Here is a 27,389-nt window from a genome sequence, read left to right on the forward strand (position 1 = left end):
GGGTGGGGGTTGGTGAGAATGGCAGAATAAGTACATTCAAAGCAAGGGTGAATATTTTTAGGGGAATTAATGGCAATGTGTCTTTTACTGTATTTAAGCATTATGTATTTTGATCATGCCTCATGATGTTTTTGTGATTACCTGAGCAGATACTTGTTCCTGAAATGCCCTCAATTTTCCTAATGAAATAGTTTTGCTTATTGAATGAAATAACTTTTCTCACTAGACATGTGCTTCAAAATAGTGTTGTTTATTCTGCCCATAAAACAAAGTTCACCGTGATTGAAAAATATATGATGTATTTATTCTACCATTTTTGTAAGAAAATTATCAAATGTTTATTAGTTTTTAATAGTGAGACTCATTTAACAATAAGTAACAATTCATTTTTGTAGCACAGGTACAAGCATTCAGTGTCCTAATTCTGAACTCTTTAGTGAAGAGAAAGCAAAAAACAAAACAATTTATACAATTTTGAAATTGTCATCAAAAGGCAGCCTTCCCAACTCTTTTTCTTGGGTTATATACAAGATTTGCATGTGTTTGCTTTAAAACTTCCAGAAGATATGTAATTTAGGAGTTCATTTTAGAAAAGTCACTAAAGCCATTTACACGTACTGATTGTACTGAAAAGATTCCAGTTGTATTTTTGCTTTATAAAATAAATTGTGGTGCAGATTTCTTAAGGGGAGACGGGACAAGATTGCTTTTGTTCTGTATTTTATGATCTGACACTAATCATCAGAGCATAAGACAAAAACAAATGGGTCTCATTGCTGTCTGACAAGAACTCAAGTTAGGCAGACTGCATTTAATTTATAAAATAAAGGAAGGGAGTCTTATGTGTGGATGAAAATGGTATTTGAGATGTAAGTTAAAGGAAAAAAAAGAGCTGAAGTAAAGCCAGTTACCAAAAGGCTAAAACAAAGACTGTGTTTCTTTTTTCCCCATATGGTATGTGGGTAGCAGCTGTTTGACAATTCTCTTTGCTTTTTATTATGTCTATATAAAAAGAATACAAAAAACTGAACAGTAGAAGAAAATAATATGTCAGTTCTTTCTGAAATTCTGTGAACTCTGATTTAAAGCAAATGGCTTTCGTGTTATTATCATTCAGTTGCTTTCTTGAATTACTTTTATAGACCATGAGGCTAACTGAAACTATTTTTCAAAGATCAACAGATTAAAAAAAAAAATGGTTAATAGTATTTCAGTTGCTTCACTTGTTCTTTCCCTGACTCTACTGAAAGACAACTTTGTAGAGTTCATTCAGAAGGCAGTAATTACCCAGTTTATTCTTTTCTTGTTTCATTTGTATGTAGATGTATGGCTTCCTGAAGGAAACCCTGTAATACAAATTACTTTTAAAATTTTTCTATTAGAAATTTCACATGAACCATTTTAGTTTTTAAAATATTAGAACAGAATTTTTTCCTGAATATATTGTTTCATCACCAAGAAACTAAAATGTATTTGTGCTTTTATCACATATGGAATCAGTTTCCATTTTCTTACTTTTTAATACAAATGTAAATTTACTTCACCACTGCAAAGAAGGGATTGTTTTTCATCCACAATCCCAGCTACCCCATAACACATCAAGCTTCACTACAAAAAATCATAAATGTAAACATCAACTAATTTAATTTTATTTTACAAATGCTTGATAGTTTTGTTGAAATTTTCTTAGAATAACCCATTTGAGAATTACTACAAAATCATTTTGAAGGCTGTGTTTATATTTTCAAGCACCTGACAACCAATTCAGTGTGCTGAACAGAGACATAGACCAGGGCTAGTTCAATATGCTGGAAAATGGATAAGATTTACAAATGCTTGATTGCAATAAATAGAATTATAAATGACATCTTTAGTATTAGATGAATTCCAATTAGTAATTGAGTAATTGCCAATTATTAAGTAGCCACAACTTTATTTTCAAGTGGCAAGACTGTATTTAATCCACATATAAAAGCATTTACAAATCACAGATGTAAATTATAAACGTATTGCTCAATGAATTACTATAATGTAAATACACTGTACAGCCATAATCCAGGTCATGAAGCAAAGCATTAACTAAAACTAAGATTTACCTTTTTTTCTCCTACCATCACTAGTCTCCCACTCCCAAAACAAACACAGTCCTAACTTGTAACACTGATTCCTTTTGCCAGTTTTGAGAATCATGTGGAAAATTTTGTCTTGTATTTTCATTCATCAGTAAAATGTATGCATATTGTTGTATGCATCTCTGGTTCATATGGTCTCCTAAATGACACTGCATAAGTATCCCATAATATACTCTTCTATCCCTTAAGTACATTAAGCTTGTTTCCAGTTTGGGTCTGTTATATAGTATGGAAAGCAAGTTCAGAAAATTACTCATTTCAAAATATTTTTTCTAATTCATGGTCATGGTATACTGATTTGTTCTTTAAGTCTTCTTTGATCCTTGCCAGTATAAGTTTCCAAAATATTTTCTTAGATTTATGTCTGTTTCATTTTTGATGCCATTATAGCTGTTATCCTTGTTTTTTTATTTAGATTTCTTTACTTTAACTTTGCATTATGAAAAACTTAAGAATATGTGAAATATAAACAGTATAAAGATTTCCAGGAACTCAACACTCATGTTTAATAATATGTCTTATATAAATAATAACTACATTTCATGTTCCTGTATTATTTTGAAGCAAATCTCAGCCAGTACCTTATTTCACCAAACATAATTCATTAAAACCCTAAAATATAAACTTCTAAAAATTCTTACCTTTCTGCTTTCTAAGGACATGACAATTGGAAAATGGACTCACTTTAAAAAATAGCAAACTCAAAAATTACACCTATTTAACTGTGTTTAAGGATATTCTTAGTTATTACCTACATTATTTACCAGGTGCCTCGGTGTTTTTCCTTGGGTAAGCATAATTTATTATTAGAGAAAAATTTAAATGGGCAAAAATTCACCTTTGAGTTCCTAGCATTTCTGCCATTCTCTCATTTCTTGAATTTCCCTTTTATGTTTCCAACCTTCCCTTCTCCACTGATCTTCTTCTGTGATTCTAGCTAATAAGGCTGCAGGCTTTCCCTAACGAGATCCGAAGACCTGGAGGAATCTTCCCAAAAAAGCCACCATCTCACAAGTCTTACCTATTACACTTCTACCTTCCAAGAGTACACTGCACTACAGCTTTTGTATCTTTGCCAAGATATTGTCACTGTCATCTGGAACAAAGCTTTTATGGCCACTCTTCATCCAGATTTCTATCATTACCCTTTTGAAACATCAGTGGCATCATTTCCTTTGTACCAACAGTTTGTATGACCTTGCTTCTCCCCCTCCCTGCTTTCCTTTCACTTCCCTCTGCCTCCTTTGATCATTCTTGATCCAAAGACATTCACATAATATTAAGTTATTTCCCCAAAATTAATGGCTTTATTCATTTTCTTTATTTTCCAATTCATTGAGTTGTGCTCCTACTATTTTTTACACCCTTCTTTCTACTTCATTTGGGTTTGAAATGTAGTGTTCGTTTTCAAACATCTTAAACTGAACATAACACTTTTTATTCTAACACATATTGACTATATAGTTCCCGTTCCTGTAACTCATATAGATACTGTATGAGCATATATGATTAATTACATAATAAATTTTTAAATTAATAGTTTCTACCTAAAGTATTAGCTTTCAGATCAAAACGTTTATTCTTTAGCTAAAATGGATTGATTCTATTAGGATTTATAAATCATCTCCTAAAACATATTTAAATACATTCATTGTAATTATTATAATCAGGATTTTAGCAAGGGAACACATCAAATACAGGACACATAATTTGTAGGATTTTTATGATAATTACCCAAAAAGTCAAATGCAAAGGAGTGCAAGAGATTAACTGCACACTGGGGCCCAAAGAATCCAGCTGAGGGCCTAGATCCCAGCCATTTTCCACACAAGTCCAGCTAAAGACTTAGAGTCCAAGGCAATGAAATCCACAAGTCCAGCAAGGGGTCTAGAGCCAATGGCAATGTTTCATGCTTGTCTTCATTGAGAATTTGCACCTAAGGAGGCCCAAAGACCAGTGGTGGAATCCAGAAAATCTGTGCTGGTGAAATGAAGGATTTGTGCCACCAAGCTGAGGGATCCACTTTGGAGCCACATTGAAGATCAGAGCTCCTCTGACAAAAACAGCAGCCATTCCCAGCTACAGCAAGGCCCTGAGCTCCTCCTCTGATGAGAGCAACCTAATTCACATCAGAAAAACCATCTGCAGCAAGCTCTCCTAGAAAATTAACAGGCCCAGATCTTCCTCTCCAGTTCTCATTTTTATGGCTATTGGCAACAACCTTCCACACATCCAGACCATGCTGATTCAGTTCAGCTGGGGATTACAAGTTGATCATTAATTAATCCACTGCAATAATAAAACACCACCAGGTTGTTCTGTCTAGTACTCTCCTTTTTAGAACATTTGAGTGAAAAAGGTGAAGGGAACCAATGTTTGTAAAACACCAACAATGAACTACATATAGAGGACTAAGAATAAATTCAATTATATTTATAGCCAGGCTTCTTTGGTATATTTTCTTAAGTAGTATAAACAGCATCCAGGAAAACTAAATACAAATTTATTCAGTGAGTGATCGCCATTATTATGTTCCTGCTGCATTTTAAATTTTCTCAAATCATATCCTCCAATCACCACTGAACTGCCTCATAAATATTCAGAAGTTTAACTAAGCATTGTTTATTTATCTTATCTGAGTCATTAAATTGTGTCCTTTATGATAAAATTACCTCTGGGCACAAAGCAACTAATATGCATGCAATCTAATAGTACTGACTGCCGGGGTGTCTCACAGTACTGATTGTGAAGAGTCAATTTAATAACTACACCTAATGTGAAACTCAGGAGATTAGGAAACTGGAGATGGACTAAACTAAGAAAAGCAGAGACTTTACCAATCCAAATAAATTTATTTCCCATGAGAAATGTGTTCCCATACATAGGTTGTTTGGTTTTTTTTTTTTTTTTGAAATTTGGTAGAAGGGCATGCATGCTGATCTTAGTTGTTGCACGAGAGCAAAAGAATGTAAAAAGCAATTTGAGCATTTGTAGGAAAAGAGGTCATATTGTTCTAAAATGATTTTGAAGGTGAGAAATCACTAGAGAAAGGATATTTCCAATAAAATATCTTTCTCCTAGTTCTCAGTTTACATCAATTATAATTTTTGCATTTAGGAATGACAATGAATTGAATGGAAGCATATAACACCATCTATCTTTAATCACCCTTAAAGTATCCATGAAACCATGAGGAAAGAATCCTCACTGCAATCACAGTGAATGGTATGAAACAAAATTATTATACTGTTTTCTAGGTTTTCTTTCCTTTCATCTTTGTGCAATGACCCAGCCTCAAAATTCCATTTTCTAGGTTCAAGCAAACAATGAAATAGCCTCTGGCCCCCTTCTCCTTTATCTTTGCTTCAGTGAAACAAATTGCACCAGGCCCATGAAGCTTTGTCTCCTGGCACAAATATCAGTGGATTTCTTTGTGATATCTGTAGAAATTTGAGTGTGGCCTCATCTTGGCAACCAATAATCTGACATCTACCCTGTAGCATAGGAAGATATAGCCTACAGATACATGTTTCCCATTCAAAATCAGTTGACTAAAATCTAAGGGTGACTAGACAGAAGGAAAATCTTTGAAAGAGAGAACAAATGGTAAGACTCAGTATGAATTCCTTTCTGATGAATTTTTTTTATAAATCAGAAAAAAATTAAATATAAACATATGGTTCTTGATCCCCATGAGGTAAATAAGAATAGTTGTTGATACTGAAAGGAGCAGTTCAGGATAGGAAGAGAATGCAATAAAATCAAAAGCAAAGTCAATAAAATATTCATTGGAAGCAATCAGAAGCAAACTTGAAACTGTTAAATATTTAAACCAGTGCTTTAGAGTACAAACCTGAAAAACAATCCAGAATACAAAAAGAAAATGGAATTTTTATTTTAAAATGAGAGAGATGATAAACAAGAGAAACAGAAAAGTTTGGGTCCATAAACAATAGATATCTACAGAGAAGATAAAGTATATGGAGCCAAACCAACAACAACAAAGAAATAAACAAAATCCAAAAAGAAAGCAACCCCCCCCAAAATCCTATCTTAAAAAGATTTAGAAATCACAGTTTCAAGAAATATTAAAATTATGAGAGTTCAATCCTTATAACTAATCTTTCACTGAGGTCTGTTGATTTCATCTTCCTAATGATTCTTGATCCATACACCTGTCTATCCTCACCACCATCACTGTAGTCTGGACCTTCCCCATTCCCGACACAGACTCCTACACCGCCTGACTGTGCATCCTATCTACTCCAGCCCCTCCTAATCTGTTCTTTGTATCACCACCATTTATCCACTGCCACAAACTTTTCATCTCTATACTATCATAAAGCAAATGATTAAACTGTTAATCATGATAATTTCATACAATGAATAAATGTAAATAATGATAACTTATAAAACTCAGAGTGAAGGGGAAAGGGAGAACAAAAGGAGAAGTAGTCTCCTAAGAGAAGAGGCCAAAGGAGGTCTCTCTATTCACTGAAACCCTAGATGGGAAGGAGACAACTTTGATGGGAGCTTTCACACAGCCAACACCAAAACTCAAAGGCTCTCAACCAAGAATGTGACTGTTTGTTGCACTTGTACCGGACAGGAAGTGGACACAGGGATGAGAAACACAGGAGGTGACTGGGGAAGTGTACAGAGACTGCATCTCGTATGGGAAAAACACTGAACAGGAAGATGGCCATGGCGACACTTTAATAAAAACAACAAAAGTAAGAACCTAAACAAAAGCCCCACAATAGGATATAGTGGTTAAATAGGTTACATAGGCATATGATAGAATGTTATTTTTAATGGGACAATATTTATATTACAAGCAAAAGCAGTAATTCTGCAACTTATTCTGACTCCAGTAAGAAGCCTAACTTAATAACAAAGGAGCGATCTATGTTCTTTAACACAAACAAAATGTTGATTGTTAGGTGTATCTTTTCAAATAACTAATCTGATCATGTTCCATGCACCCTCCCCACCTCATTCCTGCTTAAAAGCCCTCAGTGTGTTACACTTGCTGCTAGAGCATATTTGTTTTCATCCCAACACCTTAGCAAAGCTAACTATACGATCTGGCTGCATTGTGTCTCTAGCATCGAATTGCACCACACTTGCACTACCCACATCAGCCTCACTGGACTTTTCTTGGCCCAGTTTGTGTACCGTGCTCCTCTCTCTCTGCACACTCCTCGCCATCTTCCTTCCTTCTTTGCTTGGCTCCTGCTTATCTCACCCCTCAGCAGAACTGCCCCTGCTCTAGCAGACTTCACTGACCAGTGTTCTCCCCTTGGCGATAAACCAATACACTCTAAGGGCTGAGACCCGCCACCTGACCTGAGGGAGTACACTAGAGCCAGGGCCTCGTGCATACTAAGCAAACATTCAACCACTGAACTGTATCCTCAGCCCCTAAGTGTTGAATTCTTAAAATCTAACAAGTAACAAAAACTGGGTAAGATGATATATCCGTGTAGGTTTACCTGTTTGAGTAAATGTACCTCTCTGGTGAGGAATGTTGGTGATTGGCAATTTTGTATGTATCTGCAGGTAGGGAAAGTGGGTCATTTTTTTATTTCAGTTTTTCTATGAGCTTTAAATTCTTCTTTAAAAATTGTTTAACATAGGGGAATTATTGGATGAGAAAAAATATTAGGAAGTATTTTGCAATGACATTTATATAACTAAATGAAGATTGAGGAGTAGGGAAAGTTTCCAGTTTATCCACTAATCATAAACTGCATATGGCAGAAATGATTTTTAGAACCTGTTAATGTGACGGAAATAGATTATGTATGACATGAATATCTTAGAACTACCCTATCATAATTGAAATATATAGTACTCTGCACACAGGAAAATAGTTATTATCTGGGAGAATTGATTTTACAAAATTTAAGTATATACTATGAAGAGCAAGCTATGGACTTAAATTTCAGATCTATACTCTTAAAGTTGTTACATGATTCAGAATTCATACTTTGTGCCTGAAAATAATAAAATCATTTCAGTTTTAAATAATATGAAAGAGCAAAAACATGCTTACAGGTAATAAAACTAGGCAATATTAAAGAATTAGGAAACAGAACAGCTCAAATAGTTGGAATTCATGAAACCAAAGAACTATTTTGCTTAATTTATACACAATATAGAGAGTCAATGGTTAAGTAACTTGTCCCATTATATCCAGCTTACAAATACCAATAAAAATAAAAATTAAATACTCTATGTAACTTCTGGCTTCAAATACATGATTTTGCAAAAGTATGGGGAATTTCTTAGATTTATAACTTTAACTGGAATAAAAAAATTAGTACAAAGTATTTGAAAACTAGTATGGCATTTTGTATCCAAAAAATTTATAATTTAGAAACCTATAATCTCTTTTTGTAATCTATTGCAAGGAATTAACCTAGTGGTAGTAAACAATAAACATGAAGATATCCATGGCAACACTTCAATTAAAAGACCATAAGTTGGAAGCTACCCAAATGTTCCACAATAGGATAATGATTAAATGTGCTTCATAGCCATATGATACGTTGTTTCTTAATGGGAAAACACTGATGTACAACTGCAATGTTAGAGAATGAAAGAACATACATTATAGGTACATTATAATAAATATACTAAGTGTACATAAAAATGTAGGAAGGGGCACACAAAAAATAACTATGTGAGGGTAATGAAATAGCTTGCATATACTTCAAATTTTAAATATTTATACCTCCCTTAATGTTTTGAATTTCATTACAAGTGATTAAAGTTTATGAGTGTATGAAATCTATACCTTGGGGAAAAACACAGTGAAGAGGGTTTCAGGTGTAATAGTCTCAAAATTCCAGCTCAACACTAAAGAAGCACTATATTCACTCAAACTCTCTCCCACATGAAGATAAATGATTATCATTTCATCGTGAATTATCAATTCTCTCATTCCTTTTTGATGTTTCAAATTTATAAGTACTACCAAAACTGGAAAATACCAACTTCTTGGCTTCAAGTAGTGAAAACAGAATAACTTTTCTCAGGATTTGTTACTTTAAAAATATTTTGTATTTCTTGGGTTGTTTTGTGGTGGTTAATCAGAACATATATTGCATTTATATTAAAATCTATCAAAATCTGTAATGTGTTTAATTCAGTCACATTCAGTTTCCTCCATAATATTTAAAGTAATGTGACTGGTTAAGAATATAGAGGCAGATCTTTAATAAATGGTGTTGGAAATACTGGATTTCAACCTGGCACAGATTAAAACTAGACCCTTATCTTTCACCATGCACTAAATTAAAATCCAAATAGATTAAAGATCTAAATATTAAAACAAAAACATTAAACTTTCTGGAAGGTACGTTAGGCAGAACTTTGGAAGACATTGGCATAGGAAAAGACTTTATGAACAAATCCTCAGTAGCACAGGAACTAGCAGATAGAATCAACAACTGGAATCTCATCTTATTAAAAAGCATCTGTACTTCAAAAGAAACCATCAGCAGAACTAAGAGACAACCTACAACGTGGCAAAAAAATTTTACCAGCTATTCCTCAGACAAAGGACTATTATCAAGAATATATAAAGAACTCAAAACAATCAGCCCCCGCAAATATAAAGACCCGATTCAAAAATGGGCATCCAAATGAACAGACATTTCCTAAAGAAGTAAAAGCAGCAAGTAAATATATGAAAAAATGTTCCACATCACTGATCATTTGAGAGATACAGATGAAAACAACACTGAGATTCCACCTCACTCCACAAACAATGGCTGCTATCAAGAAATCAAACAATAACAAATGTTGGCAGGGTTGTAGGGAGAAAGGAACCCTTCTCCCTTGTTGGTGGGAGTGCAGACTGGTGCAAACACTATGGAAATCAAAATGGAAATACCTCAAAGAGCTTGGGCTGGAGGTTCAATTTGACCCAGCCATCCCTCTGCTGGGTATCTTTCCAAGAGAACTAAAAGAATCATATCACAGAAAAGTATGCGCACCCATGTTTATATCGGCACAGTGTGTAATAGCTAAAATTTGGAAACAGCCTATTTGCCCATCAGTTGGAAACTGGATAAAGAAGATGTGGTTTTTCTCTAAAATGGAATATTACTCAGCCATAAAGTATGAGAAAATAGATTCATTCATAGGAAAATGGATACATATTGAAGATAAACTCCTAAGTGAAATAAATAAGGCACACATGTATAAATACCTAGTAGTTTATCTGGTGTGAATAATCTGCAATAATACAGAAGATCCTAATAAGATTACTGACATTGAGAAATGGGAAGAAAGGAGCTGAAGGTGTAGGGAAGGTGGGATGGGTAGGGGAAGGGTAATAAGGGAAAAGAAAAAATGTGAGATAATGAAAAGATGGAAATAAAGTGTTTGTAGATGGGGAGGGGAGGAGGGGGTGAAGGGAGGGCAGGGGTAAGGGGAAAAAATGAGAATCAAGACTTGTCATGTAGATTATACACACCTTTGCCCCATTCAACATCGCCCCAGAGCATCAATTAGTAACAACAATGTTCCCTGCTCCCATCGTGCAAATTTCTACTTTACAAATTAAAGGGCCATCAAGAGGGAAAACCAAAGAAAATCTATCAGTTAATCTGTTCATCTAAAGGTAAAAGGTCACTCTTCTAAAGAAATAAATTAGAAAGTTGCCTACCAATAACATGCTTAATACACAAAAGTAGAAGAAAGGAAGAGGCTCAAATGACTTCATATTTATAAATTCTGTATAACCTAAGTATAACTATGAAAAAACAGTGCTAACTACTATGTTTTTCACTTCATAAAGCTGCAGTTGCAGTCTGTAATTTGTTTCCTCTTCTCCCTACTCTTTGATTTCTTTGCCTCTAGCCAGCACATAGGACGCTTGGGGTCCTTAAAATGTCATGGTAATCCACACGCTCAGTCTTGAGATCAGAGCCTATAATGACTTGCTATGTTCTTTGATCTCAACTAGAAGTGACAATCCTAAACATGCTCTTCTAGGATATCTCCAGATTCCTAACTCCTCACAGCCTACACTGTATACCAGCAACTTTAGATGAAACAGAATCTGGAAACTGTTGTGTTTCACTTTCTAGATTCCACAATAGGCAAAGCATTTGAAAGAAAATGAAGTAAATGCAATGATCAACTATTTTCACCACAGTAACTTAGGAATATGGGCACAACTCTTCATGCACTGATGCAGTGTTATGTTCTTGAGTTGGAGCAAAGTTAAGCCTTAGCTTCAAAGAGACAGCAACTCTCTTAAAGGGATCGAGTCTGTTATGAGAACAGCCACCTCATGAAAAAGAGAGAAGATGATCTCAATGCACAACTGAGATTTGCTAGAAAGCTCTTTCTTTCTGCCTTTCTCCCATACACTGATTATTTTACGTCTCTACATTTAAAACATTCCAATTCATCATGGAGCTGCTACCTCCTCTCTATTCAATTGACACAGCTTGAGTGATTCATCTTTATGTGAAGCCTAAGAGGAAATATTGTTCATGCTTCTTTCTTGGATAATTTATTCAACTTTTCATGTATTTGAATCAACAGTAAATGGTTCAGATAAACTACAAGAGAAAAAGCATTTCTGTTTTTTGAATGATTCTTCCTTAATATCAGAATACATTTTAGCCCTTTCATATGACCAGATTTTGCTGCCTTGCAGAGTACTGAACTGATGCTACAGTTCACACAGGTGCAAAGCAGGCTGTGACCTGCACCACCATTTTGGCCTCATTAGTAAGGCCTGATAACAGGGTTATAGGAGGGTGACTTCTTCCAGGTGGGACTTCCAGCTACATCTAAAAAAGAGAACAACATTCAAGTAGTCATAGTCCCAGGGAAAACCTTAAAATTAATTTGTCTTGTGATAATGCGTTGACAGGTTGGTTACTGGAAAGACATGGAACAAGAAGATGCAGCAGAAACAGTCAAAACCAGGGGGAACGAGTCATTCATCATCTTGACAGGATTAGAAGGAAATACTCTATATCACTTCACAGTGAGGGCTTACAATGGAGCCGGATATGGGCCACCTAGCAGTGAAGTGAGTGCAACCACCAAGAAATCCCGTAAGTGACCTGGGTTTCTTGTTTGTTTCAGACAAAAGGGCAGCATCTTTTCACATTTCTTAAAGCTGTGCAAGGTACATAATAAGCAGTCACAGGGGAGTTTTGATTCATAGTCTTGCTTCAGTGCTTAGATATGAATTCCAAAACTTGCTCGGAAAATTTTGCATTCACAGTAGATAAAGGTTATCTTCCTGCGAAACAAGGCTAAGTGATTTTGACACAGAAGGGAGATAAAAGGATTCAAGTTCAAAAGCTTAGTAGAGCAGCTATTAAAGTGACACTCCTGGAGCAAAACCCTCCTTATCTGACTCTCTCTGGAAGGAAGCCTATGGTATCAGCCAGCTACTAAACACATGAAAAAATTGAAATGCTGAAAAAGATTTAAATGAAGAAATGTATTTGAGAATCCATGTCAGTTCACTTTCACTTTATATTTTGCAGCCCCTAGTCAAGCACCTAGCAACCTCAGGTGGGAGCAGCAGGGGTCTCAGGTTTCTCTAGGCTGGGAGCCCGTCAAACCTTTAGCCAACGAATCTGAAGTCCTGGGTTACAAGGTTAGTGTTTCTTTATCTCTGGCTTACATGCTCAAAATTATTATTATGAGAATGGACCATTAATGAGGCATAAAACAAGCCTCTGTCTTCTATAAGTCATTTTTAATCCATGTCTTATAATGAAAATCTTCCTAGAGGTCGGAAAGCCAAACTGAATTTGAATTGCACAAGGCATGGAAAGTGAAGGAATAAGGATAGAAAAAAGCAACAACAATTTAAATTTGGTATGAAGGTAATTCTGTATGAAGATAGCTCCATAATTCATGGTACCAGGCAGAAGATCCTCTGGCACATCCTCCCCATAGACAAACTTTGCCTGCAAATGGCAGGCACTGGACATTTTAGATAGCATAGAAAGACTATGACAAAAGTAATAGCAAAAGCAAAAAATGCTAGGGTCAGCACATGAAACAGGAAAGAGTTCATGGAAAGAGATAGCAAGCTCCAAATCAGATACATCTCTTAAAATTGTCCTACCATATGCCAACAAGAGATCTGAAAATATGAAACATCTACACACCTTGTTTTTGAAAAACAACTTTGTCTCTGAATTTAAAATATATGTGCATGTATTGAGTTGGCTTAATTTCAAATTCTTGTTCCACATTATCAACTTCAACTTATTGCCTTCAATTCTGCACAAAAGCATTAGTTCAATATTATTTATGGTAGAGTTGAAAATATTTTAATGACAATATTTAATCTAAACAAATCTTTATACATAGGTTTTCTGCTATCTGAGATGTTAACACAGTATTTTGTGTATAAAATGTTGACGTTCTCAAGCTAAAACCTGAAGCAGTTATAAATGGAATGTATATGTTGAAGTAGCTCCTATTATTTAAAGATATGCCCTGTAGCATCTCTTATTGTAATTAGTATGGATCACAGACACGTTCATGCTCAAAGCTATATACACTCAAATCTGTCCCTAATCCTCAAGAATACTGAATTTGATCTTTGGTAGCTAAGCCATTTTCTGGACCTCTCCCTGAGCTCTTTCCTTTTATATCCTTTCCCAAAAGATTATGTCCTCACAAATTGCCCTCAAAAGCAAATACACTCGTCTATTTTTAGGGGTAGCCATATTGCCAGAAATTTTGACAGGTCATTCTAGAGCCATACGAATATGAGAACCACGGCAACCAAAATTCCAAACTAGTAAAGCAATGTAGAATGCAGAGAGAGCAAAATAAAAAGCTTAGAAGATTCATGTGAGAACAGAGAAATGCATGAGTAGATAAATCCACGAGGTTGGGTTTAGGGTCCCAGTCTGGATACCCATACCATTTGCTCACAGTTGATACCCTCCCCGCCGCTCTCTCTCCTCTTCCATTTTATATGTGACTGGTCTCTTTGACTGATCTCCTTGACCCTATTCTATTTGCCTCTTCATCCTCAGTGCTTGTAGACTGGCTAAGTAAATTAAGTTTAACTCAATTAGGAATATTGTATGCAATTGCTAGTCTATATGCATCTAACGTGTGTATGTGTATTTTCCAGCATGACCTTTCCTTTTGTTGTGGTATAGTGAAAAAAGACCACTGGCTTAAGTCAGGCAGACTTCAGGTCATACTATAATTATATAACGTGGAATCAGTTGTTTAATATCTCTGAGTTTCATCTTAATTTCAAAATTGGTAGGAGTAGTAATAATGTCTGTCATACAGAATTTTGAAAATTAGATTATTTCTTTAAAACACTTGACATTTACAAGGTGTTCGTTTAAAAATACTATTTGTTTTCAAATTGTTATTAGAGAAGAGTCCCTGGTGAAAAAAGTTTTAAAATAAAACTGATTAAAAAATTGAACAGTAAGCTGAGAGTTAAAATTGCCCTCCAGGTTTCTCTCTATGAAGGCAACACAGGTTAACTTGGAACATCTTGATACAGGAAGGATCAGTCAGAGTCCATCTCAGGCATATGAGCTATGATAAACAGACACACATTGCCAGAACAACGTTTCCTTTTCATTCCCTTGAAAGTGTTGTACTTTCTTACATCCCCGAGACTGATTCCTGTGAAAGGAGTTTACCAATCACAAATGGAGACCTCCAAATTTTGTTTTGCAACCAAATTAAAATTTCTCATACACTGAGTTTCAAATGACAGGACCACTGATATGAAGGTCCCTTGAGGCTCCTCACTGGTTACTGGGCCTGACACAGAGCCTGGATTCTCCAGGGAAATTCGGGTTTACCTGGGGAAGTTGCTAAGGATGAAAGGTCTTCCTGACACAGGGACCATGGGACAGAAATGTAATTACAAATATTTGCTAAACATAAAGAAAAGAGGCATGAACCTGGAAAACACAGATGTGGAGTCCCTTCTTCTGAGCTTGACTCTGAGAACACCTGCAGCCTAAACAAGGGCCTCCACACAGCAGTTACAGAGTTGCTCCACTGGAGGAAGGTACCGAAACACAGGACATCCACTCTGGGTGCTATACTCGAGGAAAAGGCATCCCATTTGATTCCTACTATATCCCCAAAACACTGCCAGATGAAGAGTTGAAACACGGTAAATAGCAGGCCACATCTTAAGCACAGCAGTGTATGGCAGTCACAGAAGTTTAATAGAAGTAGGGACACAATACATTGTTTCTCTTTTTATGAGGTAATTTGAGACTGGACTGACCCAGTAAGGCAATTTGTTTCTGAGATGCTTGGAAAATTTGAGGTAGAAGGCTTCTTGATTATCATGGAAAGGGAGACTTTCCACAGTTAATTGGAATGTCAAAAGGGAATGTCATAAACCAGGCTTGATGGCTCAAGCCTACAATCCCAGCACTGAGGATGAGGCAGAAAGATTCTAAGTTGAAAGCCAGCCTGGGCTACATGCTGGAACCCTGTGAGTTCAAATCCCATCTGGACTATATGATGAGACCCTGTCTTTAAAAAAAAGAATAAGAAAAAAAAAGAGGAGGCGATGTTCTTTTTAACTCTGCCTTTGCCAACTATTTTACTTTAACAAATCAAAGCAATTTCTGGAAATGTGCATCATACATAGGTTTGAGGTTGGGAACTTGGAGTCCCTATGTGAGGTTTAAAATTCAGAGATTGAGAATTATACCTTTTACATCAAGTACAGTTTAAGATTAACAAAGTCGGAAAATTTTTCACTTACATATTTTCCAGATCATGACAGTAGGTGAGAAGTGGAAAATGAATGTGGTCCTTATACTTGATGCATAAATAATCCACTAAGCCCTTCTTTTTTTAAAAAAAAATACTGTATATAAGAGAAAATTCATTCTCATAATATAAACCACAAAGTTAGCATAAGATAAAATAAAACAAGAATTTTATATCAATCCATTTTCTAAGAAAGCATACCTCTTAGTACCTTTGTGCTGCTGTAGCAGAATAGGTGAGACTGGGTAATTTATAAATAAAGTTAACTTATTCTCTCAAAGACCTGGAGATTGAGAAGCCCAAGATTAATGCTCTACCACATTTGGTCCTCCAAAGAGGGGAATGCTGTGTCCTCACGAGGTAGAAGGGCAAAAGTGCCAGAGGCTGCGTGGAGAAGAACCTCACTCCCCATCACCAGGGCAGGAACCCTTGGGACCTAATTTGACTCCAAAGCACTCAGCTCCTCCTATCACACTGTCAACTCCTGAATCTTGTGGGCACCACATTCAAACCAGGACAGCAAGTATCTCACTTCTTGACTTGATTTCAGAGGTTGGTTTGTCAACAACATGAATAACCGTAAGATCATAAAAGAAAAGATGATAGGGGGAAAAAACAATCTCCCCATCACAAAGTCGTCTCGGGACCCTTGAAAGTAAACAAGAATTACATAACAGAAGAATGGAATTAAGCCATAGGTGGCTGTCACAGGTAACACCTTAAAACTAAGTTAATTCATAAACATTAAGCATTACCTAGTGGTGAAATTTCTCACAGCTTTGTTTTTCAAGAAATTCTGGACTTCTTGGAATTCTGCATTAGAAGTCCAGACTTAACAGTAATCAGTTCAAGGTATCAGTTTTCATTAAAAAATAAAAACAATAGAAGCATGAAAAATCAGAAAAATGCTGGGAAAGAGTTGTCTCTTATTGTAATCATTAATAGTACAAATTATTCCCATTCAAAACAAATTTTCTTTTTTTTTAGTTTATTGGTACATTTTAGGTATACAGTACAGTTACATTCATTATTGGGATCTTGTACCTCTACATGACAAGTCTTGGTTCTCATTTTTTCCCCTTGTCCCTGCCCTCCCTTCACCCCCTTCTCCCCTCCCCATTTACAAACACTTTATTTCCATTTTTTCATTTTCTCATATTTTTTCTTTTCCTTTATTACCTTTCCCCTACCCTTCCCACTTTCCCTACATCTTTAGTCCTTTTCTTCCTATTTCTCATTGTCAATTATCTCATTAGGATCTTATGTACTGTTATAGTTTTTCACACCAGAGAAACTATTTGGTATTTACACATGTATGACTTATTTATTTCACTTAGGAGTATATCAAAACAAATTATCATTTGGTAAATTATTAGCATATATTGTATTTCAGGTCAACTAATGGGTGCCACTTTATTTTATTTATATTTCTCAATGTGGAATCAATTACATATTTTATGAATACATTACTTATAAGTGGTTGGGAAAGTAAAACAGAAACTTCAAATGAAGGTTTTCCCAACTTGGTGTATTTTTCCCCAAGATATTTTTAAATGAAGAACATTTAATTTTGATAATTCCATTAGTTTGGGGTTCATATCCATATTTCTCACTAATTTGGGCATATGTTATAAATCTGTTAACTGGCATCACTCAAGAAATACTAACAACAAAACTGTAAACTAAGGTATATTCAGCCATAATTCTTCCTAATGATCTCAAGTGGAATTTTTATTATTATTTATACAATGAGAGAAGTTTACCAAAATTATAGTTTAAATAGATATTTTATCCCCACCTTATTTTCCTCAGATTTTTATGCTGATGTGAAAAGGAAAATAAGTACTCAATGTCCATAGGCTGAGCTTTTACTTGTGCCAATGTTCGCCTCCCTACCAAGAGAAACTTTTCCTCTTCAGAAAAGACACAAGCAATCAGAAAGAATTCAGGACAAGAGCTTCAGGCTCTAAACCAGGAAAAAAATAACATTCTGTTAAATATTCTTTCTTAGACTGACAATGCCTTCCCCTTGTATCCTCCATTTCCAACTCTAATTTTCTACTTGTTTACAGAACTAGAGAGAGGAGGGAGAAATCAAGCCCAAAGTTTACTGGTCTCATGATCTACCAATACAGACAGAAATTTTTACTTGCTTGTGCAACTTCAATATCAACTCGGGCCTTCCAGACTGAGATATATATAAACTTGCACAGATGTTGTTTTTCACAACCTGGAGTCCAGTGCTATTTCTCCACTGCCTCAAGAAGTCTACAACCATTTTAATTCTGATTTCTTGTATTTTATAGTGTTGGGGTTTTTTTTCATGCTTGACTCAACCTATTAACCCTGGGGTTTAGATTACTTGCCTTCTGTTATGTTTTTGTTTGTTTTGGGTTGCTTTTGTTTTTTGAGACAAGGTCTTCCTATGTAGTTCAGGCTAGACTTGAACTCACTCTGTAGTCCTAACTGGCCTCAAACTCATGGTGATCATCCTGCCTCATCCTCCAGAGTCCTGGGATTATAGACATGAGCCAAGATGCCCAGCCTACTTGCCCTGTATTAGAAGAATAGTTGTCACATCAACTGTTCTCAGAATGCTCAGCTGAGGAAATCAGTTTTCACTTTAGTAGGATCCATTTTTCTCAGGGACACTTGTAGACACAGCCAGCAAAAGTGTATTCTGTTATATTTCTAGCACATTCCCCCTTAATATTTTGTTACCATAAGACACATAGAACAGATATTTCTAGATCATGCCTTTGAGAATAGCAATACCAATTAAATTTTTGCTTAGGATCATTTTTTAATAACCCAAAGCTTTTGGCTTTTTTTAACAGATTTGAGAACAGTCTTGACATTACATTAGACTATTTTCTTTATCCATAAAGACAGCTGTCATTGTAACTGCCAATCTAAGTGTCCAGATTCTCAAAGAACTCCCTGGCCTCTTTACTGTCAATAACTATTTCAACTTTGATAACTCCTTAAATCTTGTTTCTTATTCATTTTTTCTTTTAAGTCAGGATTTTAAATTGAGGCAAGATTTCCCTAAAGCATCAAAGTCTAACCATTAATTTAATATGACTTCACTTTGTGTGCTTACTGTTATATAACACTGCAGCTATTAGGAGTTATCAGGGAAAACTACATTTAATCTCAAACTCCTTGCGTGACCATTAACTGATTTTGTTTTTTGGCTACCTTTACCTTTTTGCCTAAAATATTAATTGGTCCACAAATTTTTCTTCAACTCTTGATTTCACAGCAACATTAGATATGCATTACTGGCTGTGTTTTTTTTTTTTTTGTCATAAAATTGTAATTTATTGAACCATAACAACAGTGCCCTCTAAAATAGTTACTCCCCGGCCAGTCCTCACCAGTTTACACACTTTCCCATTCCCATAAATTTGGCTTCTGGTTACTTCATGTAGTTTATCAAATTTTAATTCATTACATTTTTACAGTCAAAATCAAAACTACAAATCCTTATATAGTTATCGTTTTTAAATCTAAACACTCTGCATCCTCCAGGAAGAGTTCTTGACTCCTCAATCTAAGTATTCACTGTATGCACATCCACAGGAGCAATATACTTCCTATTGCAATACATATCCTACACTATATTGCATTGCTGACCTGTCTCTGATATAAGAGTTTAGTATGATGAGGGCAGGAATCATGTCTTCTGATGAATCCATAATACAACCCTTTACGTGGCCTACACGAACTGTCCAGTACGTACGTGGTAATTCTCTTATCACTTTGCACTGCAGCTATAAAATTCTCAAAAAGAATCTCAATAGATATAATTACACATCATATTTTACTATCATAGAAAGGTCACTTCTGTCTAGATCCTAAGAAGTAAATTCCAATGCATGAAAGATAGAGAGAATATATATTATTGAAACACAGAAGGGAGAATCAAGTACAGGCAAGTTTTAATATATGAACATATTGCCTTTCTAATGTTTATTTTCTTTGTGAATTGGTTCAAGCTCAAAACACATTTTCCAATAGAAAAGTATACATATTTTTTATCTAGTTTTCCCCAATCTTTTGTGATGCAACCGAAATGTTGTTCCATTGCCAGTGAACACCGTTAGTAACAAAAGGAGTAACTTTCTCTTGTGAAGCTTACACACACCAGGTCCTGCGCTGTGTATTTTACATACACCCTCTCATTTCCTTATTCTAGCAAAACCATGAAGTAGGTGATATCATTTCCAGTGCACAGGAAACAAAATTCAGGTTGAAAAGGGCTAGTAATTTGCCCAAATATACCCAGGCACGAATGTGTAGAAAATAGTTTAGCATTGTTTTACTTTGTCCTGTAGGAAATTATTTTCAATCCAAATTTGTATGGCTACAAAGCCATAACTATTTCCATTATGTAAAGCAATCATATTATAGTACTAATGACTCTGAAAATGCATAAAAGGAGTGAAAATGAATAAATATATTAAATTTGTCTTAATTGCTCTTATTTAACTACTATATTCCAATTATACTGAACTATTACTGGAGTGACAAAAGCATAGGAATAACAGTGAAAGATTCTCTCAAGTGGTCATCAGAATACTAACATTCTAATGAAATTTTAACCTTAACTAGTAACGTAGTGTTGATATACTGCTCAACTGATCAATGGCCTTAGTTTTCTTTTTCTGTCAACCCAGGATAATACTTTGTCCTTACTTGCACTTTTCTTGTGCATGTATGTTCTATTCTAGTACAACAGTCAGAAGTCAAAAATCCTTAATTTCACTATCCAGTGTTGTCCACATACCACCTTACCAAAAAGCAAACCACTACCAGAATAAAAATAAATAAAATGTTAACTTCTGAACCATTTCCAATAGTAAAGAGTGTTTATATGCTAAACAAATTGTCTCTTGATTCTTTTCAACAACTTGAGAATGAAAGCTTCTAAATCTCCCTCAAGATGGTATTTATTCATTTTAATAACCAGCCATGAAAGATTGTTAGGACCTAGGTCCTTGCTACCTACTTCTCTATCCTCATTACTCACTGTTCTTACACATCTACTCTCTATTCCATACCCTAACACCATGGCTTCTTATCAGTTTTCTAATCTCTTATTATCTGTATGGAATTCTTCTCTAACTGGTAAAATATAATCATCCTTAAATATTTAATTCAGGTACCACCTCCTATGGAAAAAGTTGCCTATAGTCCCACAGAGAATTAAACTATCTACACTTCCATAGCCCCTGATGTATACTTCCACTGAAGGACCTAATGCATACACTACTTATTACTTTGGCTACAAACCTGAGCAGTTGTTCTTTGTCCTTAGTTCGAAATGTGATACATACTGTCCTAGGCAGTCAGTAAATGTTTGTAATTCTCAATAGACTATCAGATGTTTAAACTTCTGTTATTATTGACAGGTTTTTTACAGGCAAGAGGGTCACAGCAACAGCCAAGTTATTGAAACACAAAAACCTCAAGCAGTAGTACCACTCCCTGACGCTGGAATCTACATTATTGAAATTCGAGCATTCAGCGAAGGGGGAGATGGTACAGTTAGTTCCCAAATCAGGGTACCATCATATTCAGGTAAGTTCTAACACAAGACACTTAATTCGATGGACACGGCCCATGAAAGATGGTGTAAAGCTCACGAAAATTGAATGATAGATTATATAGTTCCATAATTTTTGAGAGGTTTCTCATTTAACTTTGATTTCTATATAATCTTCCAATTAGTATGAACCATAGTAGTTTGGCTCACAATTGTAGAATTTCCCAAAATCTACAAAGCAATTTATAGTTTCATTAGAATGTACTTAATTATGAAATTCTCTTGTCTGTGCTGGCCTCTCCTAGTATCTTCTTGGCCATGTAAGTTTTGAAATTCGGTATTACTTTTCAGCTGATCTTTCCCTAGTTCAGAATACTTCTCCATTATCTTGATTACTCTTATTATTAGACAATGGTAAGTTTAAAAGGATGCTTTTGATATTAAAATTTAATGTTCATTGATTTCTAAACAAATAAAATTAATCATTTTTATTATTAGCTTGCTTGACTTTACTGAGCTTCTGCTATAAATCAGGCATAGTCAAAAAGACTTTACATTCATCGTCTTATTTAATCTTAATAATAATCAAATAAGTAGGTGGAATTTTTCCTGTTAACAGAGAAAATTTAAGTAACTTGCCTAACATCACACATTGCTAACTAGCAGAACCATGATTCCAACCTAGCCGCATACATATCACCATCATGTGATACATACATATATATAAAACATATATACATACATGTATACATATATGCATGCGTAACATGCATATCATAACCATCATATGATAAAGGGAAAATTGGTAAAAGTTTTATGAATTTCAAAAATAGTATCCCTTTTGTCAAGATATCATAAAAGGAAGCAGATAATTAGATATGTAAATATCTAATTATTAGACAATTTTAGTTAAAATACTATGTAAAATTTCAGTGTTTACTTAATTGAGTAATTATAATCATTTTTTTAACAGTCATTCTCAAGTAGAAGTATCTACCTGAAGTGAAGTCTCCAGCAATATCTTGTAATCCTCTGTGTGTGGCCACATCTTATCTGTCTATCACACTAGAGGCATTGTTCATGATATTTTTTGCTGCTATAAAATGAGATGGATATAATGGAGAAAATATAACACCAGACTTTGAGGAAAAGCTACTGACATAATACTTCATAAATTATGAAATCCTGAATAAAAACACAAGATAAATAACATTGAGACAATTGATAAAATTTGACTGTCAATACAATTGATAATATATTAACAATTTCCTGTTTTTAAAAACTGTATTGTAGTTGACTAAGGAAATGTTCTGTATTTCAAACTTAAATATACTGGAATATTTAAGGGATGTCTAATATTTAGGATGTAATATCATTTCAGAGCATTGAGAAAAATATATATTGAAAAAATAACAGCATAAGTGATAATATAGTGAAGTAATCTGGGTGAATTCTCTGTTCTAGTCTTACAATTTTTCAGTAATCTAAAATTATTGCAAGATGAATAGTTAAAAAGAAAAAAGAGAAACTATTCCTTTTCAGAAATCCAGGTGAAAAGACTTAGGAATTTTTTCCTAATTGTTTTTTTTTTCAACTTTTGTTTTTTATTAGTAAATTTTACATTACATAGGATTACTTTTGGTCACACAAAAGCTTGATACACTTTATCCTTATTATTTAAAAAGAATGGTAATAATGTTGATAATTTCTCTTCACTGGTTAATTTATAACTAAACTGTTCAGATAAGGGTACTTAATTTTCAAGAGCACCTTGAAAGACCAAAGATTTTTGTAAAAAATGAAAGTTGATGACCCCTCTTGCCTCCTAAGTGTCAAATTTCTAGTAAAAATGCAAGGAGAATTTTCTGAATCCTCATCACGTTCCTGGCATTATGCTATTATTATTATTTTATATATTATTATTTTATCCTTCTAAAAATCTTTTGAATTAGCAATTTTATTATTCTCTGAATGTAGAAAGTTATTTTCACCTCTAACATAATCAGATTATATGTCATCTGAATAAGACCAGCACCAAGCTTGGAAGTACTTATACAGACCTGGATCTCCCATTACTATTTCAATTAACTTGTTACTGCTATAAAAAATTGATAACTTTTATGTTTTAGTTAATAACATTTTGGCCAGTGTTGCCACTTTCCTGAGTTTTAATGAAGTAAAATCTCACAGTAGGATCTACCTTAGACCCATAAAAACTGTAGATTATTGACTTAATTCTTACTATATTTTAAAAATCATGTACCAAAAGAAAATGAAATTACTTGCCCAAGAGGAAATAGGCAGCTGGGTGTGGTGGTACACACCTGTAATACCAGCACTTGGGAGGCTGAGAAAAGAGGATCACTGCAAGTTCCAGGCAATCCTGAATGATAGGGAGACACTATCTCAAAAGATAAATAGATTGAAAAAATAAAAGTAAAAGTACCAAGTAAAATAGGCAGTTTTATAGCTGGAGGCTAAAACTTAATCTAATATTGTTTTGTGTTTGATTTACTGGTTTTTATGGGGGCTTGCTGGTTGGTTTTGTTTGTTTGCTATGCTAAGAAGTTTTAGCTTTGTGGATTTATATAGTATACAAGCTGTAGTCTTTATTAACATTTTGAAAATGAGATTTCTTCTGTTGTGAATGTTGATTTAACAAGAACACAGCCATTTTCAAATATTGTATATAAAAAGAATGCTTTCACATTTATTTAGCATGTACAAACTATTCCAATAAGGCTTGGTCATCTCACTTTTTTTTAAGCTCCTAAGTGGCCATGTACATTACATAGACTTATTTGTTACAAGTTGAAATATATTTAACACTGTCCAATATGTTGAGTAATAAGATTTCAGTGAGTACAAATTTTTAAAGAAAGGATGATTTTTTATGTGTGTTATTGTTGTTGTTTACCAAAGAAATAACTCTTTAGATTTTATGCACACTTCTGGAGAATAAATTTAGATTCTATCTTTACAGCAAAAATCAACTTTATGATCTGGTTACATTAACTCTAACAAGAAAACATAACTTGGCAGAAGATTCCAGAAAGTAGGCAGTAGATTTATCTTTATTTGTAAGTTGATAGCCAAAGCCAATCACTGCTTTCAGAGATACAGTACATTAGAGCATCAGGACCTAGTATTCCCTAGTTTAAGAACTTTGAGCAAATTCTACAATCTAAGAACCTTTTTTTTCATGTATAACAAGAGCATAAAAGTGACATTTAAACAATAGAAATGTTTGAGATGCAAATAAAATATGTATAAAATGCTTAAAATACTGTTTGACATATAGTGAGCATTCATTAAATGCCAATCACAATACTTCAGAAGATGTCTGGCCTGAAGAACCATTCCTGAGAATAGCATCCAAAAGTTGTTCCTAATTTGTGGCCATGAGGAACTACTAAAATTATTTCAGACTGATCAACTCAGATCTGTTGTTTCAATCAAACTGCATGTTTTAGTCTCAATAGTTTTACCTATGTGTAAGAATGATAAAAGATTGTCCTTCTTTACTAAGTTTGGCATTGAGAATCTAGAATTTAAGCCTACTCAAGTATAATAAAGACTCAAAGAAAATACTATTTTATTTTTCAATTTATAAGTTAATTGAAGTAATTAAATTGTGAATTCATGTTGCCTCACACTTTTACTAATTGTTTTTACTTCATCTTCTAAACTATACACTATAAAAAGTTTATTTTTCATATCTGGAATTTGTGATGTTTTCTATCAGTACATCGTTGATAAAAACCACACTAAATCTCTTGGTGAGATGTGTTTGTTGACATGAAATTATCATTTTTAACAAAGTATTTTATTAAACTCTGTCCACCTTGTAACATGGGGAATCTCAGTGTCTTGTTTCATAAGCATAAGAAAACACTCCAGTGAGAAACAGGACTGATGTTGCATTCAGAGCAACAATTATCTAAAACAGTCATCTCACTTAACGCTTCTCTTTTTTTCACAGGTGGGAAGATCACAAGCGCTCAGTCAACCTTGCACACTCTCTCTCCACCATCATCAGTAACATTGCTCTTGGCATTGACAATTCCTTCAACCTCCTGGTGAAACTGCTGGCTTAACTTGCTTGTATTTGTTTTAGCTTAAAAAAAGCAGTGAATGGAATGTAGCATAAGTGGAGAGCCAGGATCCTGATATGAGCTTTACAACCTTGGGACTACATGTGGTGCACTTACAGGAGGTTGGGAGTGGGGGAAATACACTTATCCATCAGGTTGCTCTTTGATTTTTGTAAATGGAGAGGACAGTTCTTGGTCCAATAAAAATATGCAGATTGTATGTAATGAATTTTTGTAAGCAAAGGTAATTTCTGTCAAATGTATTCTTAATTTTATATATGTTGAATTTGATTTTATATCTAATGATTGAGTGTGTGCCATCCATTTTTTAAGAAAGTGGTCTCTAGTAGATCTATTTCAAAAACAAATACAATATTGAGAATGGAAAAATTCCTTAAGACTCCAAATCCAGTGTTTTTCATTTTCCCTTCACCTGACCATTATAATTGCCAAACCTACAGGAAATCTGAAAAATACTTTGGCTATGAGGTCCATCATAGAATACACAAAAATAAATCTCAAAAAATACTATACACTTGCATAATGAAAATAGCAAGATTTTTCAATATGTTATTCTATATTTACCCGTACAGGAAGTTATTGGGGTAGAGAATAAGCCATTTTTATTAAGGCTAGGTAAATAGTAAATCCAAATGAACTTACTGTTAAGCACTATGTTGAATAGCAGCAAATATGGTGAATGTTTTTTGCTTGTTTGTTTGTTTGTTTTGGTACTGGGGATTGAACTCGGGTCCTTGCGCTTGCAAGGCAGGCTACCGAACTGCTGAGCTAAATCCCTAGCCCTGTAAATGTTTATTTTTAGTAACAAAAGATATCTTAAATTCACAAGAATATATGCTCACTAAAGACTACAGACAATGACATGCTGCCACAGGTGCTAATTTAAAAATACAATGAATATGGAACAAAGCTTTCCCATTTCTCTACCTACTCATCTAACATCAAACAGATGCTCAAGTCTAAGGCTGTCTTAACTGAAAATAACTTTAAGCATGGTAAAATTTTGTCTGTGGATTAAAATGATTCAAAGCAAATAATTCTGATCTTAGACAGTTTTATATATCATGTGCCACTCAATTCTGGTCAACTACTAAAATAAAGGGAATTTACTGGATATGCTGATTTTTAAAATTAATCTTTGGAAATGTAGCATCATTATAAGGGCTTGGGTAGTGTAGCCCACCGTGATTAATTCTGTAGCTTAGAAAGTGATCCCTACCTGCTATTTTGAGGCATCAACTTGAATGTAAGAGACCCTAAGTAGTTACTGGAAAGCTAAATGAAATTGTTCTACTTGGTGAGATATGCCAGAGTAGATATTACATCCATGAACATCAATGAATAGTTACAGCAACTTCATTTGCCAGAAAAGCCTGAACAAACTAGTTTCACAGCTGATAACATGTGTTTGGTCTCCATCTTTTTCTTTGTAAAATCTGAACCTATTAACTCTATTTGCATGCATCCCCAATGGCAAACAAACCAAAACAAAATTAAATTCAAATTGCTGGCTCTAGAGGTTAATCTTTGTAAAATTAGGAGACAAATGAACGTTTTTATTCTGAACACCCTGTTTATTTTCAGAGCTATAGTATGACTATTACTCATTTGGTTTGGAGAAAATCATGACCATGACAACCCAAAACAAACAACAAGTGATTTATGAGACTATGTAAGCCAACAGTTTATTATAGTAAACAATACAGATGGTGACTATTTAAGCCTTGAATAGCAACCCAGTGGCCTTTCTTGAATGTCTCCTTTGTCGTCCAAGAGGTTGGACTTTGCAACTACAGGGATGCTAACTGTTTAATG

General features: G+C 34.4%; 1 protein-coding gene across 1 annotated transcript in view; it reads left to right on the plus strand.

Moving 5' to 3' along the window:
- The window catches only part of Cntn5 (contactin 5), a 1,105,367-nt gene extending 1,079,062 nt beyond the window's left edge, over window positions 1-26,305 (plus strand). The window contains exons 23-26 of the mRNA XM_010642035.2: window positions 12,034-12,220; window positions 12,662-12,774; window positions 21,326-21,494; window positions 25,442-26,305. Coding sequence (XP_010640337.1) covers window positions 12,034-12,220; window positions 12,662-12,774; window positions 21,326-21,494; window positions 25,442-25,542 — 570 coding nt within the window. The 3' untranslated portion in view covers window positions 25,543-26,305. The remainder of the gene's footprint in view (window positions 1-12,033; window positions 12,221-12,661; window positions 12,775-21,325; window positions 21,495-25,441) is intronic.
- Window positions 26,306-27,389: the final 1,084 nt, after the last annotated feature.

This window comes from Fukomys damarensis, unplaced genomic scaffold (assembly GCF_012274545.1).
Source record: "Fukomys damarensis isolate Sample0158 unplaced genomic scaffold, DMR_v1.0_HiC HiC_scaffold_16, whole genome shotgun sequence".
In the NCBI taxonomy this organism is placed as follows: Eukaryota; Metazoa; Chordata; class Mammalia; order Rodentia; family Bathyergidae; genus Fukomys; species Fukomys damarensis.